Here is a 19,636-nt window from a genome sequence, read left to right as displayed (position 1 = left end):
ATTTGAAAAGCACAAGTTAGATACTTGTTTTGAAAACCCATTCCTATCCAGTTAGTCTCCACACTCCACACTCCTTTGACTCTCCTAGAAGGGCTGGCCCAAGACATTTTGCTGTCCTCAGTGGAAGCCAAATAGTGCTTGCACACTCTCCCTCACCCTGGACAGGCACTGCAACAGTTCCTCCCCCCCCCCCCCATGTTCCATGTCACAGTGCCCAACAGGAGAAGCTGATGCAAAAAATTATAATAATCCCCTCTTCGTAAAATTTACTTTCAAGGTAAGACATAAAATGTGTAGAAGTATGGAATATAAATTACAGACAAAGCTCACCACGTACAAAGAGTGTTGTTTCCCATCCCTCAGACGGACCATCTGTCATTAAAGGTTTCTGCAGAATTTACTTGGTATAGGCAGTGATGAGCAGGTTGCATTTGTGTGTTTAAAAAAGCAGGCAGCTGTTACTCTGCAGAAGATGTTCTGCATGTCTGTTCTGCCCATGATCTCACTAAAAACGTGTACAGCTTCCCAATTTACATATAACTAAAGCCATTTTCACTTTCCAATAAAAAAGAAGAAGAAGGCTTCAAAAGCTTCAATTTTCATTTACAGTGAAGCTCTAACTGACCACATAAAAGCGTATGAGGCTGTTGCAAATGTAATTATAATAAAAAGTAATTTCTACTTCACTTTTATGTTCCTTGCTAGAGTGGAAGAAATGAGCTGCAATTTTGAGAACGAACGGAGGCCCTGATTATTTTGCACGCTACATGAGATAATTCTGCAACAGCCGTTTACAGAAGAAGCTTCTTTTTAAATATTTTTATTAACCTCCAAGGCAAGTTTGGGAGGAAGGGGAAAGTAGAACATTACATAACGTTACATAATAAATGACTACCTTAAAAGACCAAGTCAACAAGAGTCTTGTAAATTGCAGGGCCCAGAGGTGGCCCTGTACATTTTGGTGCTGAAAGCAGAATGTTCAGATGGGGGTTTAAAAAAATCATCTCTTACTTTTTAACCACACTTGCCTGTTACAAGTTATGAGGTACAATGTATGTTTTGAAACACTTAAAAATGCAACAAAATATGCATTTTTGTGAAGTCACTGCCCTTTAGCACTACCCAAAACTCTACTGCCTGAGGCAGGCCAATCCAGCCTGCAAAGTAGTGGCGATGACTTCAGCAAGGCCTCCTCCACCAAGCTCTATGGAGGAGAAATGCTCTCAAGGAACATTCAGTAGCTTCAACATCACATCACCAGACATAAGAAACGTCACGTGCAAGCAAAAAAGACTCTGGTCAAGAGTGTGACACAAACAATAATTATACTGCAGTGAACTTCTCCCTCCTTCTTGGAGCTCTGCAATCAACCAACCTGTACTTTGAGATTATATAATCTCCTCAGGAAACAGAGCACCGGTTTACAGCCATGTGTGCCGAGCCTCTAGACTGAGAATTGTGCAGACCCTACTAACCAACCGGAATTGGTGTGTAACAATTTGCACATGCAGGCACCACGTTGGCCTGAACCTTTGCACTGTCAAAGTAGGTGCAAATCAGAGAGCCCCAACACCAACTGACACATGTTTTTTATGGCCTTTACTGCTTAGTAATCATTAACTGGCTCATTCACAGAAGAGCTTTCCAGGACATAGAAGCTCCCAGTGGTGTTCATCCTGGATTTACCACCTCAGGAGCCATCTCACTACTGCCCATCTATTCTGCAGAACGTAATGTTTTTCATTCCAGTGCATCAATGGAACAAGGGGTGGTTCTTCTCAATAAGATTATTATTTTGCACCCACCCGCAACACCCTAAATCCAGCGCTGATGGAATCATCCCTAAGTGTCCAGCACTGTTACACAGAGAATGGAGAATATAATGCAAGGCAGAGAGAGAGAGAGAATTTCTAATTCCACTTTTATTACTTAAGACTTATTGAGAACCAACTTCATTTGCTTAAGGATCAATTGTTAGTTCCAAGTAATTTCCCTGTGTTGCCTCATTGCTGGAGAATGTATGGAAAATGCGGTTTAGGGGTAAATCCACACTTCCAATGAAGTCTTAAGCTCCTAGTTGACATAAATCCCCTTCCAAATGGAAATGAAACATGCTACCAAAAAATATAAGCATTGCACGATATAATACAATGTACAGTTAAGTAACGCTCCCCAAGCAGCCTTTTCATTATCCGTGTTTAACTTAGCCCCACATTTCAGGGCAGTATAAAAGGATACAAGAGAATAAATGCAACATTTTCCCCCAAAACCAAGAGAAAAGAAACCTTTCTGCAAATGTACCAAAATTAACACAGTATTCTTGGATTATTGTCATCTCATGGAATATGTGCCCATTTGCCCATTACCATTCTGTCACAATATTAAAGATTCTCCAAGTGATCCCATGGCAAAGAATTCAGCTTCAGAAATCAGCATTTGACTGCACATTTTACAGCACACAAATTGAGAACTGCTGAACTTTATACTCATGCATTACTCTTACAGCAGTAGGTTGCAAAAAAATTAGACCACTTATAATTCTTCTGCTAAATCCCATGGTAGTTTATCATACTGAACCATTACTTGGTTTTTTATACATGTTCTGCTAATGTCTTGAACACTAAGGAAGTCTAGAGAAAACATCAGCCCCATGAAATTAATAAGAAATCTGTGGCACGAGGCAACTAAAGTCTCCTTGTATTTTTCTTTTTTCTAAAGAGTATTATACGCTATCCCCACTGAAACCAATGGGACTTGAAAATTCTTAATCTTGAGCAGATTCAACACTTTCACTATCTTTTTAATCCAATTTTGCCAGTGCACAAGCACAAAATGCCTTAAGTGATCCCAGCACTAACACCAAAATATAAAAATGAGAAAATGGAACATTTTAGATCAGCCACAAAATAAATGTCAACCCAAACTTCAAAAAGTTGCACTTACCTCATGTTTCAGGGTCCCGGGTTCTGAAACAAACGTAAAAATTGGCATGGTCAGAAACTGAAAGTTCACTCCGTTCAACAGTAATTCCTTGCTGTGCGGTTTGGTGAGAGTACACGGAGCTGCTTTGTTTAGCTAGCTGATACCTGTTTTATGCTCCACCAGCCCTGGGGCTCAGCTCGTTATTTTGCAAACTGTGTTCACTTAGTTTTATTGGCTCAGGTTAAGCAGCACTGAACAGCCATAAACAGATTCAAGTTTATGCTTAACTCTGACGACACGCAGCTTTCCAAACCAACAAATCAGCTATATACATTCTGAAATAGTTTGATGAAAGGAAAAACTCAGAAGCTCAGACTTTACAGAATCAACATGTGCACTGCAGTGCAAGCCTTCAGGAGACAGCATGGGAGCTTCTCTTCCCAAAGGAAATGAATCGGGGAACTATTACGTCAGATAACGCAAAATCCTTATTTATTTTGCATTCTGACAATAATGTTTTCCAGGAAGTTTTTGCATTCATACAATATATTGTGATGCCATGGATATTCCCAATAAAATAACTTGTTATGCTGGAATTTGGACTCTCTTACGTGAAGTACAAGCATACATAAAGCAGTAGCGACAAATACAATTACTAAGAGCTGTACTTTTCATTGCTGGAAATCTTTTGAAAAGCCAAGGAAACTTCAGCCATATGAGGTGGGGATGCCCATATGCAAAAGTTTATCGGAAGAAAATGAACATTTTAAGAAAGAAATTATCAAATAACACTATACTATTAGACTTGCTACCTGTTTTTCAGCCTACACAGGAGTTTTAATATGAAAGGAATATAAGGTTAGTTATATATGGTAATAACTGCTAGTTTTTACTAAATATTGGAAACTGCCAACACCAAACTTACATGTTTTTTTTATAGATATATAACAGGTTTTTTTATAGATATACATCAGAGGAGAATTGTCAAAAAGTTTATAGGCAAATGGTCACTGTTTATTGATTTTTGTAACCTGAATTTATTAACGGTAAGCTGGCAATTATGCTCTAATATGCATAATTTTGAAAAAGTGTTTTAATAATGTTACTTTTAGGTTAGAGTGAGTTGCATCAAAGCTGCAGGAGGAGCATTTCGCTTGCACAGTAGGACTTCCCCATGCTATCCTCTCCCTGCACACACACACACACACACACACACACACACACTGCTCCAGAAGGTCTTTCAACACTTTGGAGCAGATTATCAGGGTGCATAAGGAGCTGAAAGGGAGAGGAGGGGGAAGTCCCATTGTGCAAGTGGAAGCCTTTTGTATGAGCAGAACAGCAGATACAAATACAACCCAGTATCAACAAACTTTTGAAAGCATGCTACAAAATTAATCTAGCTTTACCTTATTTTTTTCTAAAGTGTATTAGTTGTAGACACCCTCTCTTGTTTTGTTTTTGTTTTTTTTTAAATTAAGATAAGGTTACAGGCTGGTCTACCTACTACCCTTGCGTAGTCATCACTTACTGACTGCAGCATCAAGTAGTGACTTGCACTTCTGTTTGAACAATCATAGATTGTGCACCACAGATAGCCCTTAAGTATCACTTCTTATTACCGCAAATACAATGGCCTGCATCCAAATAACAGAAGAATCAGCTTTGCGCATCCCAAGGGAGTTTGAATTCACATTTATCAAACAGTAGTTCTCTTTGGAAGGGAGCTTCAGAATCAGATTGCGTCATGGCACTGGTAGAAGGGGTGGGGTGGAGGGATTCAATCAAATATCTCACCGGCCATACCCCAAACCATTGCTGCTTGGAAGAAGGAAGAAGAAGCTCTAAGTTTTGCAGATGGGTATCAAAGATTAAGAAGAGGTTTCTGGCTTTCCGAAGTAGCTGTAAATATTGCTTAGTACTAAACTGATGTTCTGCTAGGCTAGGGCTACCTTCTCTCTTTCAAGTCGAACTGTATGTTTATAAAGTAGATATTGCAAAAACAAGAATCTGGACAGAAAGGAGGAAAAGAAACCAGAGTTATGGAGCTGGCTGACATAAAGCAGTCTTGTTGTAAGGTTGTGCTGGGAGTTTTAAGGCACTATTCCTGCTTTAAAGACAAGCACTGTCTTATTGGTATGCATATACACACACACACACACACACACACACACACATATATATATATATACACACACACACACCCGCCACACACACACTCTGCTTATATACATGTAAATCAACAAATGCTGCAAAACACACCCGAGGAACACAATCATATTTATACTACTCAAAGATAATCCCCACTGTATTCACTGTATTCACTGTATACTATGGAGCTTTCTCCATAGTAAGTATGTTGAGGATTGCAGCCTAAATCTCCAAATAATATCTTGTTATAATAAAACTGATCCTGCAACACTACTGTACCAGCTTCCCACTATGTAGGAAAGTGGAGAGTTTGAAACAACACTATTTCTTACAAAAAAGACAGAGAAAACTAAGAAAGAAACTGCATGAGCCACATCTAAAATGGCCACTCCTATGAACAAAGTTCAACTTTGGGCATTTTTTTAAATGTATGCTCAGAGTATACAGTCCAAGACATGAGTGGGCCTGCCCTCCACTTTGTTTGAATAGCTTATCTTGAAATGAAGTACAACTCATGCTGTTTGGCAATACATATTACGTAAAGCAACTGCTAGATCTGTTTATTTCCAGGCAGGTTTCCAAGTTTTATCCCTGCACTTTGCCTTACTGAAAACATAATACTGAATAGACCACTTTGGAAGCATCAAGTCCAAACTGGTCTTAAGAACATGAGAATCTCCTTCTGGGATCACACCACCAACTTAGCAATCCATCTCTCACACCTGGCAGCCAAGCGCCCTTAGGACACAATGTCTCAAATCTCAACATGGTGAACTTAAAAATGCATGCCTCCATGACATTTTAGATGTACACATAAAACCACAACATGTATGCACAGCCAAACACACACAAGGCCATAGTTCTCTGTTGCATCTGCATGTTACTAAAACAAGGGAAGGCATGAGGGCAGCCAAGCTTGGCTAAGGGCCAGTTCACACATTACATTTGATATCTCAGTGTTTGAGATGTTTCAAGTGTACAGTGGTGCCCCGCAAGACGAATGCCTCGCAAGACGGAAAACTCGCTAGATGAAAGAGTTTTCCGTTTTGGAGGTGCTTCGCAAAACGAATCTCCTATGGGCTTGCTTCGCAAGACGACAATGTCTTGCGAGTTCCTGCTGGTGTTTTTTTCCTCCCCCCCCCTTTTCTAAGCCGCTAAGCCGCTTATCAGCTGATCCGATCAGCAGATAAGCCGCTAAAAGCAGCTAAAAGCCTCTAATAGCGCTAATCCGCTAATCCTTCAATGGGCTTGCTTCGCAAGACGGAAAAAAACGCTAGACGAAGAGAATCACAGAACGGATTCTTTTCGTCTTGCGAGGCACCACTGTATGTGTGAAAGCAGCAACGTGTTCACCATAGATGTAGGCTCACAAGGGAACCACGAAGTGCCTGTACACACCGAGGCAGATTTTCCTCTACTAATGTATGGATTGGCCCTTACACATGGCAACTATGAAGACTGAATATTTCTACCTATTTTTGTCAACTTTTAGCTCTACATTCATCCCTTTTAAACAGTAATACAAAAGGATACTTGCTGATACTACCTCTGATTAAATCAGATTCAGCTTACCACTGGTCTGGTGAAATATGTCTCCATCAACCTCTGCAGGATTAAATCTTGCCAAGGTACATTCATTCGCCTTATCGCATAAACTTCTAATTAGAAGTTCAGGAAGAAGGTTCCACTTCCCTTTCTTTTCCAGTTATCTACCTGACAGGTAACCAGGATGGAAAGCAGTGTCGGGGGGTGTGTGTGTGTGTGTGTGTGTGTGTGTGCGCAATAAAGCAATCAGTGGTTCAGCAAAGAGTTGGGGAGCACCTCAGTCTACACTTGAGCAACAAGTTGCTGAAACAGAAACCCTATTAGCTCCTTGTATCACATCCTGACTCCTGCTGTACAGGCTCCTCTTTCTGGTCATCTGCAGACTCGGCATTGAAGATGGCAAAGGCTAGACCAGCAACTCTCTCCCTTGAAAGCTACCAAGATGGTGCAGGGAATAAGAGGGTTCGGTCTCCTTGCCAGAGCCTCTGGCTTGAGACTGGTGCAGCCTTATGCAAGCATCTGCTACTGAGCTTCATTTTGGGATGTAAACAGATTTTCTAATCACAAAATGCAAATATCATGTGGGTTTTTTAAGCCACCCTCAAATTACTATATATGCCTGGACAACAATGCATGTCAATTATAGTCACCACCCTGAAGCCCTGATTAATGAATAGACTGACCAGATACAAAAGAACAATGTTCCTATACCTATAATAGTTCTTCAGAAGCAGCAATGTAAGCATGTGAAAAGTTGCATCTTCAGAAATTGCATGTTGGAAACAGCTATTAAAAGGTACAGGAGCCCTGTACTTATTTGCATTTTGTCACCCTATCAACTATACTAAGGTTTGCATATTCTTCCCAAGTCCTTTTCAGGGTGCAATTAAACCATTTCAGTTTGAAGGCTAGAGGCACACATAGACAGCCTCGTGGATTAAGGAATTGAATAAATTATCATTTTACAACAACAAAGCGGCAATATGTTCTTTTTCAACTTTATTTAAAACCTCTGTCCAATTTCCTAAAATTAGAAATGCATTAAAAATGACCTAATCATGAACATACTCAGATTGCTTTGTCGAAAGCATAATGGTTTTCAGCTCTGGCATCTAATCTGAATAAAATCTAAAGGGAGGGGGGAAATTTCAAATGCTCTCCACAAAGGCCTGGTTTAGACACAACACTAATCTATAGTTTACTTAACCCCGGGTTTATTGTTGGCTTACAAACCTTGGTTTGTTTTAACTATGGCTTGGTGCAATGTGCAAACACAGCACCTTATCTGAACGATGGTTTGTTTGACCACCCTACCCCAGCCACACATGAAGCTACAAGAACAGCAGAAGTGAGAATGCTGCTGCTACCTATAAATGCAGGCTGGTGGGTGAAGCTGGTTATCTCTGTTGTATTTCAGTTGTCTAGATCTGCTGCGATTTATTATACTACCCACCTGATGTTGTTCTCGTTTATAGTGATGTTTTAAGAGGATCTCTTATCTATTTATTTTGAGTTATTTTAAATGTGGATTTTTACATTCTTTTTGCATTTATTTGTGATTTTTATGATGCTGTAAAATGCTCAGAGATTTCTTTGAAATATGGAGTGGTATATAAAATACCTAAATAAATAAAGCACAGCATGAGGCAAGAACAGCTAAAACAAAGCAAACTTGGCGGGGGGGGCGGGAAAAGTCATGGTCTGCTTGATAATCCGTGGGAAAACTTGTGGTTAATTTGTGGCTTGTTAAACAAACCATGGGACATGGTTTAAACCACAGAGCCTAGGGCTTGCCGATCAGAAGGTCGGCGGTTTGAATCCCCGCAACGGAGTGAGCTCCCGTTGCTCAGTCCCTGCTCCGGCCAACCTAGCAGTTCAAAAGCATGACAAAGTGCAAGTAGATAAATAGGTACCGCTCTGACGGAAAGGTAAACGGCGTTTCCGTGTGCTGCTCTGGTGCGCAAGAAGTGGCTTAGTCATGTTGGCCACATGACCCGGAAGCTGTACGCCAGCTCCCTCGGCCAGTAAAGCGAGATGAGCACCGCAACCCAAGATTCGTCCGCAACTGGACCTAATGGTCAGGGGTCCCTTTACCTCTACCTAAACAAACCATGGCATAGCATTTTGTGTGGACCTGGCCGTTATGCCCCTGGGAGAGAAAAATCAAAAGGAAAATGCTATCAAAATTTCTTCAAAGGGAACCTTACATAATTATAGTCAAATGTCTTATATTACATTAGGACAACATATCCCTGTTGATAAGAGGCAGGAAAGTTTAATCAGGGAAGTATCTCAAATATTGCGGTGCTCATCTCGCTTTACTGGCCGAGGGAGCTGGCGTACAGTCATGTGGCCAGCATTTATTTTCAGGGATGGGGATTTTGAATTGCAATAGCTTTGAAAATCTAACTTTTACTGCAGCACTGGAGAAGTCTGGACCCATTTTGAGAGTTGAACGTAGGTATGTAAGAAGGCATCATTTTCTGTTCCACAATTCCCTATATGCAGCACTGTCTGTTCTGCTGCAGTTTCTTCCAAAAACTACATTATTTGTCTTACTGTCCCACTGTGATGAAATTTCATCACTTACGTAAAATGTGCTGCTAATTACATAAATCATATTGCCATCACATTACTGTCGCCATTGGTTCCAGCTACATACACTGGCATGCAGTCCCTGAATCACTGTTGCATGTGGCTCCCAGTGGAAAAAGGTTGAACAGCCCTCAGTTGTGTGGGGGGATCTGGACCGCCACCAGAATTCTGAGGCACCCGGACTGTAGCTATCCCACCCTTGCTGTTTCATGCTGCGACATACTGAGGTAGAGCATGAGACACTTAACCACAGGGTTGTGGGTTCGAGCGATACGTTGGGCAAAAGGATCCTGCAAGGCAGGGGGTTGGACTAGATGGCCCTCATGGTCCCTGCCAACTCTACAGTTCTATGAGTCTCTTATTCAAGGACTTCAAAATGCAATTATAATTATGCTTATAAAAGATCACTACAAAAGAATATCTGCAATGCAACGAACACAAATTAGAAGAAAATTAAGTCTTAATTATAACTGGCAAGCTTTATGGCCTAATTAAAAAATTTATCCCAAACAATAAAAATGACTTACCACCCAAATTAGCTCTGCCACAATTGTCTAGCCTTCCCAAACATTCTTTGTGGACTCCAGCTCCGCACTTTGAACATAAATAGCCTTGACAAAAGGTTCCCCTGCAATTCAAAGTAAGAGGGTGGGGGAAATTAGAAGAAAAAACTCAAACTTTTGTGTACAACCATGTTATCTGCAAGACAGTTTGGAAAGTTGTATTCTGTAGACTCCAGCATGGGCCAGGAACTGGGGGGAAACAAGTCTGGGTTCAGATACCACAACAAGCCAGATTCTGCCTTGCTTCCCAGGAGCATAGCAACAGGAGGAGGGAAGGAGGAGCAGGGGGAGAGGTTTTCAGCACTGTGCACTAACACTCTGTGTGTTCACATTAAACCATAGTTTGCTTTTGACTATGGTTTAATATGACATGCAAATCAGGGCGAAGGAATTCATTATTTCTTTTTTGCTTTAACATAAATGCACTGTATCATCACAATTTCTGTATTACCTTCCATAACCGAGAACACATTACAATAGAAATACATTTTTTAACGTGCAATAAATCTTTCAGGGGTGGTAAAGAAAGAAGAAATGGCTTATCTAAGGAAAAAATAACTTTATGGCTCATTAACAATAAAGGCTTCTCGGGGTTTGGGGGCCATCCAGCTGAGGTTCCACTCTTTATTGCACAAAGAGTAAATTGTGTTTAGTAATAGCCACATGTTGCTTCAAACTGTTCAAGGAATGAGGCTCCATGGTTTTTCATTTCCATTGACTTTAACCGACCAAAATCTTTTCATAGACACTTAACCTTCCAATCACCTCATTCATAGAATATTCTCTGTGTTCTGGCCATAGTACAGTTTACAAGAGAGAAATTTCTTTGGACCACTTGTGGAGAAAACAGACTGCAAATAAAGACTGTGGCTCATAACAATGAGCAAGCTGTCAGAATGCTAACTTCAGGAACACCATGAAAAAACATTTTGAAACTGAAATAATGAAAGGAACAGAGTGTTAGGATCAAAAGAAGTTGCATATGCATGCAGAGGAAAATTGAATAAGCAACCAGAATGTTCATTATTGCCATTCCAGAGGAGACAAGCCACTTTTTAAACTTAACAACAGCTTGGCTCCTCAGCATTAGAAATTACTAAAAGAAAAACCGTGTGTGTGTGTGTGTGTGTGTGTGTGTGTGTGTGTGTGTTTCTGGTTATCCAGACACATGCTACTTCTCTGGGTCCAAACCTAGGTCTGAAAATTCACACTAGAAATAATTATGGCATGCAGTGGATAAAAATTACAGCTACGGAGTTTTTAAATGATTCAGTGCTAGAAAAACTAAAGTTCCATTTTGGAACCTTTCCACACCATACTCACCTATTTGGTCTGCTTTTCGTTTTAAAAAAGATTATTGGTGGTTATATCTAGTAAGAGTTCTACCATTTTTGTTTTCACCATTTTTATTTATTTTCTAAATACAGAAGCTATTTTTACCAAGCACCAGCTTTTTAAAAACTCTTTCAAATTACCACTAGGAAATTGCCAGCTTCCTTATTCTAAACGAACTCTTCATTTTCCAGACCACAGAGATGGAGGGCCAGGTTCTATAATAATGCTATGAGCTCTGCTGAGAAGCCAGGCTCTTCCTTCTATCAACTGTCACATGGCAGCAGTCATTCCACCATGCTACAGTAGAAATGTGAAGAAAAGGGATGCAAGGCCATTCCATCTGCGTAGCTAAGAGACTAGCAATGTTTGGGTCTGCCTCTTCTTTCAACTGTTTTCATCTCTGTCAGGGAACTGACATCGGAGGAAAGGGAAGTGGTAGGGCTCCCAGAGACTGGGAGAGAGTCAACAGCCAAAGCAGGGACCAGCAGGGGGAGCGCGGGGTCTCTGGAGGAGGATCTCAGTAATGCTGAGAGAGACGCAGCAGCCCAGGCAGGAAGCAGCAGGGGAGAGAAAGGGGTGAGAGACACTTCGAGCGAAAATAGCGGGGAGGTGTCAGAAGCAACTGCAGGGAGACCTATGCTTCGCCGGAAGCTGTCACGTCGTGAGTCCAGGAGACGCGTTTCCGTTAAGGAACTTCTTTGCTGGAAGCGCTTCCGCAGACAGCCACTGTCGGACTCTACAAGTGACTAGAGCAGACATGTCTGAGGAGCTCTGTCACACACAGAGGTTTGTGGGGTCGCACAAACTCTGAAGGGGCACTATTTTAAGCACAAGCAGCTAATCATCCCCTGATAGCAGTCCGACAGTCTCTGTACGCTGCCTGTGCAGGAGAAGGCATCATGAGCGACCCAGCAGGAGCCGGAGCCGCAGGGGGTGGAGCTGGTCCAAGCTTGGAAGACAGATACCGAGCATTGGAGGTCCAACTTGCGCTGCAGACGGCGAGGCTCGAGGAGAGGAGGGCTCAAGATGCAGACAAGAAGGGGAGAACCACTCAGTTCCCCAGAAAGGTACCAGGATTAGTGCAGAAGTTTGGGGGGGACCCCAAGGATTACCATGCCTTTAGGACTGAAATGCAATATGCCCTGAATGTGCAGTTTGATGAGTTCCCTGATGAGGAATCCCGAGTTGCTTTCGTAATTGGGCATCTTGAGAAGGGGGCGCGAGATTGGGTTCGACCCCTGATGGCAACGCACAACGATATCCTGAAGGACACTATGAAATTCTTTCGTGCAATGGATATCATGTTCTCCAGCGATATTGAGGAGGGGGTAGTGCGCAGACAGCTAATGGCTTGCAAGCAGGGAAGCAGATCTGTCCGTGAGTACTGGACTGAATTTACCATGCTGATTCACAGATTGGGGTGGGATTTATCGGCAGCACCCATTCAGATGCTATTTGAAGAAGGTCTTTCTTCAGCTGTGAAAGACGAGCTGGCCAGGAGCCCCAGGGCGGTGTCTATGGATCAGCTGACCAAATCTGCGCTGACCATTGGAGCGCGCCAGGAGGCAAGAGCCTTGGAGAGGCGGGAAGGGAGAGGGGAACGTTGGAAGGAGTTACGCATTCCAGACATTCCTGAGCCAGCTTTCCCGCCGGCAGAGCCGATGGAAATCGGAACAGCCCGCGCGCGCGCAGTTTCAAAGCCCAGTGAGGGGGCGAAGAAGGAGGGAAAGGGACCCCGGAAATGCTATCTCTGCCAACAGCCAGGCCACTTTGCCAGAGTCTGCCCCCAGAGGAAGGAATGGCAAGGGATGGTGGGAACTGTTGAGGGGGAAGAGCAGGGAGAAACGGAGCAGGTAAAAGCCAACGCCTGGTTGCCAGCAGGGCACTGCAGCCAGGCCAAAGAGCAGTGAAAGTGCCCCTTCCCCAAGTGCCAGTGCCAGAAGCTCCTCGACCTGCTCTAGTGATTGAAGTGTCGCTAGAGTTGCAAAATGGACACCCCCTAAAAATAAAGGCGCTGTTGGACTCAGGCAGCTCCTGCAATTTCATGAGCAAGGAGTTTGCTGCTGAACACCAGATACAGACTATCCCCTTAAGCAACCCCCTGCAGGTGACCACGATCGATGGCAGAGAACTGTTGGGAGGAGGCGTCAGCTTGCAGACCATCCCAATGATAATGAGGGTGGCAAGGCACACAGAACTGATAGCGTTTAATGTGGCCACCTTGGGAGGCGCTCCCATTATTTTGGGAATGAGCTGGCTAGCCCTACATGATCCGCTGGTGGGCTGGCATCAAAGAGTGGTTTCCTTCGGTTCCGCACATTGCTTAGAACACTGCAGGGGGGAAAAGGGGTCAGCAGGGGCCCAAGCCACCCTAGCAGGGACGGAAGTGATGGAGAAGGGGAAGGTGCCATCACAGTATGCTGATCTCAGCGACGTGTTCAGCGAGAAGGAAGCTGACCAACTACCCCCGCATAGGCCCTTTGATTGCCAGATCAATTTACTCCCTGGAGCACAGCTTCCTGTAGGCAGGTTGTATGCCATGTCAGACAGGGAGATGCAGGAGTTGCGAGCGTTCATTGACAAGAACCTGAAGAGAGGCTTCATCAGAGAGTCCAAGGCAGCGGGGGGTAGCCCAGTGTTTTTTGTGGATAAAAAAAACACGGACAAGCCGAGGCTGGTATGTGACTTTCGGGCCCTAAATGCAGTGACAGAGCCGGTGGCTTTTCCTATGCCCAGGATTGATGATATTTTGACCAGGGTGCGAAAAGGAAAGATTTTTACAAAGCTGGACCTAAGGGGGGCGTACAACCTGATACGTATAAGGAAAGGGGATGAATGGAAGACCACCATGTTCACCCCTTTGGGGGCATTTGAATATCTCGTTATGCCTTTTGGATTACAAGCAGGCTCCGCGTGTTTTCAAGCCTTTATGAACCATGTACTGGGGCCTTTGCTCTACAAGAATTGCGTGGCCTTCTTAGATGACGTGTTGGTGTATTCGGAGAATGAGGAGCAACATGTGAGAGACGTCAGAGAAGTGTTGAGCAGGCTGCAAGCCAACAGACTGTGGGTGAAACTGGAGAAGTGTCAGTTTCATACCAAGGAGGTGGAATTCCTGGGGTACCGCTTGTCAGACAAGGGGTTGGCCATGGACCCCGGCAAGGTTCAAGCGGTGCTGGAATGGAAAACACCCAAGACTAAGAAGGATGTGCAGAGGTTCCTAGGGTTTGGAAACTTTTATCGTAAGTTCATCCGAAACTTCGCTCACCTGACGGCGCCCATCACGGACTGTCTCAGCAGCAAAAAGAAGTTTGTTTGGACGGGGGAGGCGGAGCGAGCGTTTGAGGAACTGAAAAAGGCCTTCGCCTCTGACGAACAACTTCTACATGTGGATTTACAAAAAAAGCTGAGGGTCGAAACAGACGCTTCTGACAGAGCCATAGGGGCGGTGCTTCTTCTGCAGCCGGGGAAGGAGGGGTCCGAGTGGCGACCGTGTGCCTTCTTTTCGCGAAAGCTGAACAAATCTGAGAGAAACTACACGGTGTACGACCGGGAACTTCTTGCGATTTATGAGGCCTTCCGGAGATGGAGGCACCTACTAATTGGTGCACAACAGAAGGTGCAAGTGCGCACGGACCATAAGAATCTAGAGTATTGGAGAACTGCGCGAGTGCTCAACCAACGGCAGTTGAGATGGGCCCAGGAGTTCTCCAAATTTAACTTTGAGATTTGTTACGTACCAGGCCCGGAGAACGTTAGGGCGGACGCTCTCTCACGCAAACCTGAATATTTGGAGGGAGAGGGTGCACCCGAAGAGACCCATGTCATTCCCGAGGACCGCTGGGTGTGTGGGGCGGCATTGGTGGGGCTAAGGGAACTGATAGAGGGAACGGTGCAGGATGAATATGCCCAGGACAAACTCAGGGGTCTCAGGAGGGAGGGAGACAAACCCGGGGGTTTTGAGGAGAGAAACGGGGCGTTGTACTACAAGGGAGCGTTATACGTACCTGAAGGAGAATTGAGGGAAAAGGTACTCAAGCAACTGCACGATAGCCCCACAGCAGGGCATTTTGGGCAACACAAAACCATGTGGCTGGTTACCAGGGAATTCTGGTGGCCCAAGGTCAGGGAAGATGTGAGGGAGTATGTGAGAGGGTGTGACCGATGTCAACGAGCCAAGGGGGAGAGGCGGGCACCGGCAGGTTTATTAGAACCACTACCCACGCCGGAAAGACCATGGGAGGCAGTGGCAATAGATTTTATGACTGATCTGCCCAGGTCCAAAGGGAAGACAGCCATTATGGTTGTGGTAGACCTGTTAACCAAGATGGCCCACTTTATAGCCTGCTCACATGCGGTCACAGCAGAAGAAACCGCTAAATTGTTTGTGGAAAATGTGTTTAGATTGCATGGTGCCCCCTTGAGGGTGGTTTCGGACCGAGGGAAACAATTTACTTCCAGGTTCTGGAGGAAGCTCATGAGCTTATTGCATGTAGAGGTGAATTTTTCCACTGCCCGCCATCCAGAAACCAACGGGCAGGCGGAAAGAGCTAATGGTGTCCTCCAGCAATATTTGAGGTGTTATGTGAATGACAGAGAGAATGATTGGGTGGAGAAGCTGGCGTTGGCAGAATTTGCCTATAACAATGCGGAGAACGTGTCCACGGGAATGAGCCCTTTTTTGGCCAATCACGGGTGTCATCCCCGAGCCTTCCCAGGGGGGGAGGGGGAGAACTGGAGCGTTCCAGCCGCAGAACAGTTCGTTGAAGAAATGGAAGCGATCCATCGCCAGCTCCAACTTAATTTAAACAGGGCGAAGGAGGAATATAAGAGGCAGGCAGACAAAACCAGAAGGGAAGGAGAAAGCATTAGGGTGGGGGACCAGGTGTGGTTGTCCACCCAAGGGTTACCATTTAAAGGAGGTTGTAAGAAGTTAAGACCCAAAAGGCTGGGCCCATTTGAAGTCACGCAACAGGTCAACCCAGTGGCTTTCAGACTCCGGTTACCGAACCACATGAAGTTGCACCCAGTGTTCCACAGATCATTGCTGTCACCGTATATAGGGGACAGAGAGGGGAGGGTCAATAGGGGACCAGCTATGGAGGAAAAAGAACACAGCTACCATGTAGCGGAGATTCTCGATTCCAGGTGGAGGGGAGAGCAAGTAGAGTATTTGGTAATGTGGGAAGGGGAGCCGGAGTCGGAAAACACCTGGGTCAGGGCAGAGGATGTAGATGACGAGGTTTTGATTGAAACTTTTCATCAGAGATTCCCTCGGAAACCTCAGCCAGTGGCGAGGTTCCGGAGGGAATACTTCGCCACCACCGACGAAGAAGAAGAGTTGGAGGGGTTCGCTGATTCCGAGGTGGAGGAGGATTCAGCGAGTCGGAACGAAGACCGATGGAGGGAAATGTTCGAGACGTCGGAAGATGAAGAGGATTCTTTTAGGGGTTTCAGCTCCTCACCGCCCAGAGGAGAGAGTAGGGGCGGGGGAGAGGGGGGCCCTGGAGGGGAGGTGGATGTCAGGGAACTGACATCGGAGGAAAGGGAAGTGGTAGGGCTCCCAGAGACTGGGAGAGAGTCAACAGCCAAAGCAGGGACCAGCAGGGGGAGCGCGGGGTCTCTGGAGGAGGATCTCAGTAATGCTGAGAGAGACGCAGCAGCCCAGGCAGGAAGCAGCAGGGGAGAGAAAGGGGTGAGAGACACTTCGAGCGAAAATAGCGGGGAGGTGTCAGAAGCAACTGCAGGGAGACCTATGCTTCGCCGGAAGCTGTCACGTCGTGAGTCCAGGAGACGCGTTTCCGTTAAGGAACTTCTTTGCTGGAAGCGCTTCCGCAGACAGCCACTGTCGGACTCTACAAGTGACTAGAGCAGACATGTCTGAGGAGCTCTGTCACACACAGAGGTTTGTGGGGTCGCACAAACTCTGAAGGGGCACTATTTTAAGCACAAGCAGCTAATCATCCCCTGATAATCTCAGTTCATCATTAGAACTTTTAACTAATCACTGGTACCTGAATTCACTTATTTCCCTCTTCTTGCCTAATACATTTTCCTTTTAGGTTGTGTTTTTTTATATTAGAATCCCAAGGACATGGACTGCTCTGTTTTGATTGATTGTCAGCCTTTATGGCTGACAGTGAGAGTAAACATTTGTGCTTTCAATAACTCTGGGTTTCACAGCTATGAGCTCAGACATAGCAAAGATATTATGCATGAAAGAAGGGATGTAGCATTAAAATTAAATAGTGGGATTTCTCCTTCACTCCCTCATTCACTCCCATAAACTTGAAAGCTTTTTCTTTTCTTTGCCAACCTTTTTTTTTCAGCTTGATAAAAATTTGGTAGGAACTCCATGAGCAACAAAAAAATTGTTCTACATACCCCACAAGCCACCAGTTGCACAGATGGGATTTAACTATCAGCAAAACTATATATTTAGCTGCAAATACTCATACAGTTTAGACACTACAGCCAAATTTACCCTAATACTGAATTATCAGTTTCTGCAAGTTGGATTTTAAATCCTATCAGGAGACCTTGTTCTAGCCAGACGGATAATTTTAATTAATTTATTCAATGCAATAGTTTTTTCCCAACTTTGGTGCAATTCTAATTATTATTCAGCTCCCTTGACACTTACCTCAGAAGCATCTGACAGACTTTGCAGGATGTTACACGAGTGAAGGTATGCATTTTGAAGTTATGAGTATTTGTTTCTCCATAATGCGGCCTTATGTTGGACCTAGAAAAAGACAGTTTTTAGTTCAATATTTGTAAATATTTGCAGAGCACAGAAACCAATGTTTTAGTTGCTGTGCTTAGAGCAATAAAATATAGTCAATGATAAAGCTGAACAAAAAGGGCCGGCAAGGAGCTTCAAAAAGATCTCTCCAGATTGGGCATTAAAACAGCAAATGTGGTTCAGTGTAAACAAGTGTAAAGTGGTGCATCTCTGGGCACTATCACTGTCAGGAATGGGCCAGCCCAACTCATGTCTGCCTCTTGGCCTCCCTCCTCTTCTGCTCCCACTTCTACTTCTGGACTTCTCTCCACCATAGAGTCTCCCTGATCATTAACCCTGTTACCTCTTCAGTTTCTGACACCTCCCAATCTTCTCCCTCTTCTCACTCATTGTTGCCCCACCACCAATCCCCTGACTCTGAGCCTTCTTCCCTTGGGGAAGAAGCTGGTGCCTCCCACCATACCTCTGCGTACAGCCAGCCCATGACAATCAATACTGATATGGATATTCTTCAAATGTATGCAAACACAGTCTGAACTAGCAGTGTCTGACCAGGAAAGAGACCCGGGGGTTGTGGTGGATAGCTTGAGAAAATGTGCAGCAGCTCTGAAAAGGGTGGATTCCAAGTTAAATTGAGTCCTGCCAGAATCTTCCATAGCTGTGTAAACAAAGCTATTCAGCCCTGGGTTACAACTGCTCCAATTTCTACCTTTCCAGAAATGCCACAAAGACATGCAAAATATTTCTAAACATTACACCAAGAGCCATAAACACAGTCTTCCTGGCCTTAAAGCACTATGAAGGTTCTTCAAAGGCCTTGCTCTCACTAGCCCCTTCCTGCTCCATCATCAAATCTCCTACTCTTCTCTCTGGTTCCTGTTGCATTGCCTTTCAGCCACATTGCACCCCTGGACTCTCATAACTTCCCACTGAATTATTCTGATAGATTTGTTTCTCGAACAGGTTATTCTGAACATTCCAGCTTCCTATCAGCTCAGCCAATCAATGTTAGGAGTTTCACTGCCATTAGCACAAAGCAATATAGATTTATGCAAAACATACAAAGAATCTGAATGAGTAGAGGAGATTAATCAGAAAGAAAACTCATACAGTATGCCTGGAGGACATTCATTATGATGATGTTTCTATTATGGTAAAAACAATGCCAAGAACAAACATTTGCAGGCAGATTTAGTCATACGTAATACTGAAAAAGACATGAGAAAAATATATACAGACAAGTCAAAATGTTGTTGTGTTTGGAAATGTCCTGCTCACTGTTTTCCATCACCTTACCACCATATCCTGTAGCAGTGTCTATAAAATACTCCAATGATAACTGTTTTATGCTGTTGTTTATGTAAATCTCTCAAATGCTGCTCATTCTTGGAGTCATATCTCATATGAGCCTATTTTTAATGCACTTATTCCTCTTAACTACAACATTGCCTGTTTGTATTTCAATAGTTTATTGGTTAAACAGGGGGCACAAGACAATAACGCAAATAAGAAATGTATCAGTGACTTTGTCATTTGCTCCTTTATGGTTTTTTCAGCAAAAGCTACATTTGCTCAAATTGTCATCTGCACACAGACCTGTCTAAATAAGCAATTGGAAATGAACACACCAGCTGCTAATAGAACACATTACCCTTACGTGTGTGACCTACATGTGCAATTTTTATAATGCCAACATTGATTTCAAGTCACAGTAAAATGTAGTTTGTGTCACAATGTGAAACATTTATTTTATAGCTTTGTGTTTCGCCTTTATCACATT

At 44.0% G+C, this 19,636-nt stretch overlaps 1 protein-coding gene across 4 annotated transcripts in view; it reads right to left on the bottom strand.

The window, feature by feature from the left end:
- VAV3 (vav guanine nucleotide exchange factor 3) overlaps positions 1-19,636 on the bottom strand; it is a 218,184-nt gene that overhangs the window by 49,729 nt on the left and 148,819 nt on the right. For all 4 annotated transcript variants that reach the window (XM_082227827.1, XM_082227824.1, XM_082227825.1 and 1 more), the window contains exons 16-18: positions 17,755-17,856; positions 9,741-9,841; positions 2,944-2,966 (exon numbers count right to left, since the gene is read on the bottom strand). In XM_082227827.1, coding sequence (XP_082083953.1) covers positions 2,944-2,966; positions 9,741-9,841; positions 17,755-17,856 — 226 coding nt within the window. The remainder of the gene's footprint in view (positions 1-2,943; positions 2,967-9,740; positions 9,842-17,754; positions 17,857-19,636) is intronic.

Source organism: Podarcis vaucheri (genome assembly GCF_965113315.1).
Source record: "Podarcis vaucheri genome assembly, chromosome: 6".
Taxonomy (NCBI): Eukaryota; Metazoa; Chordata; class Lepidosauria; order Squamata; family Lacertidae; genus Podarcis; species Podarcis vaucheri.
The sequence above is the reverse complement of the archived record's forward strand: the minus strand, read 5'-3'. Positions and strand labels throughout refer to the sequence as shown.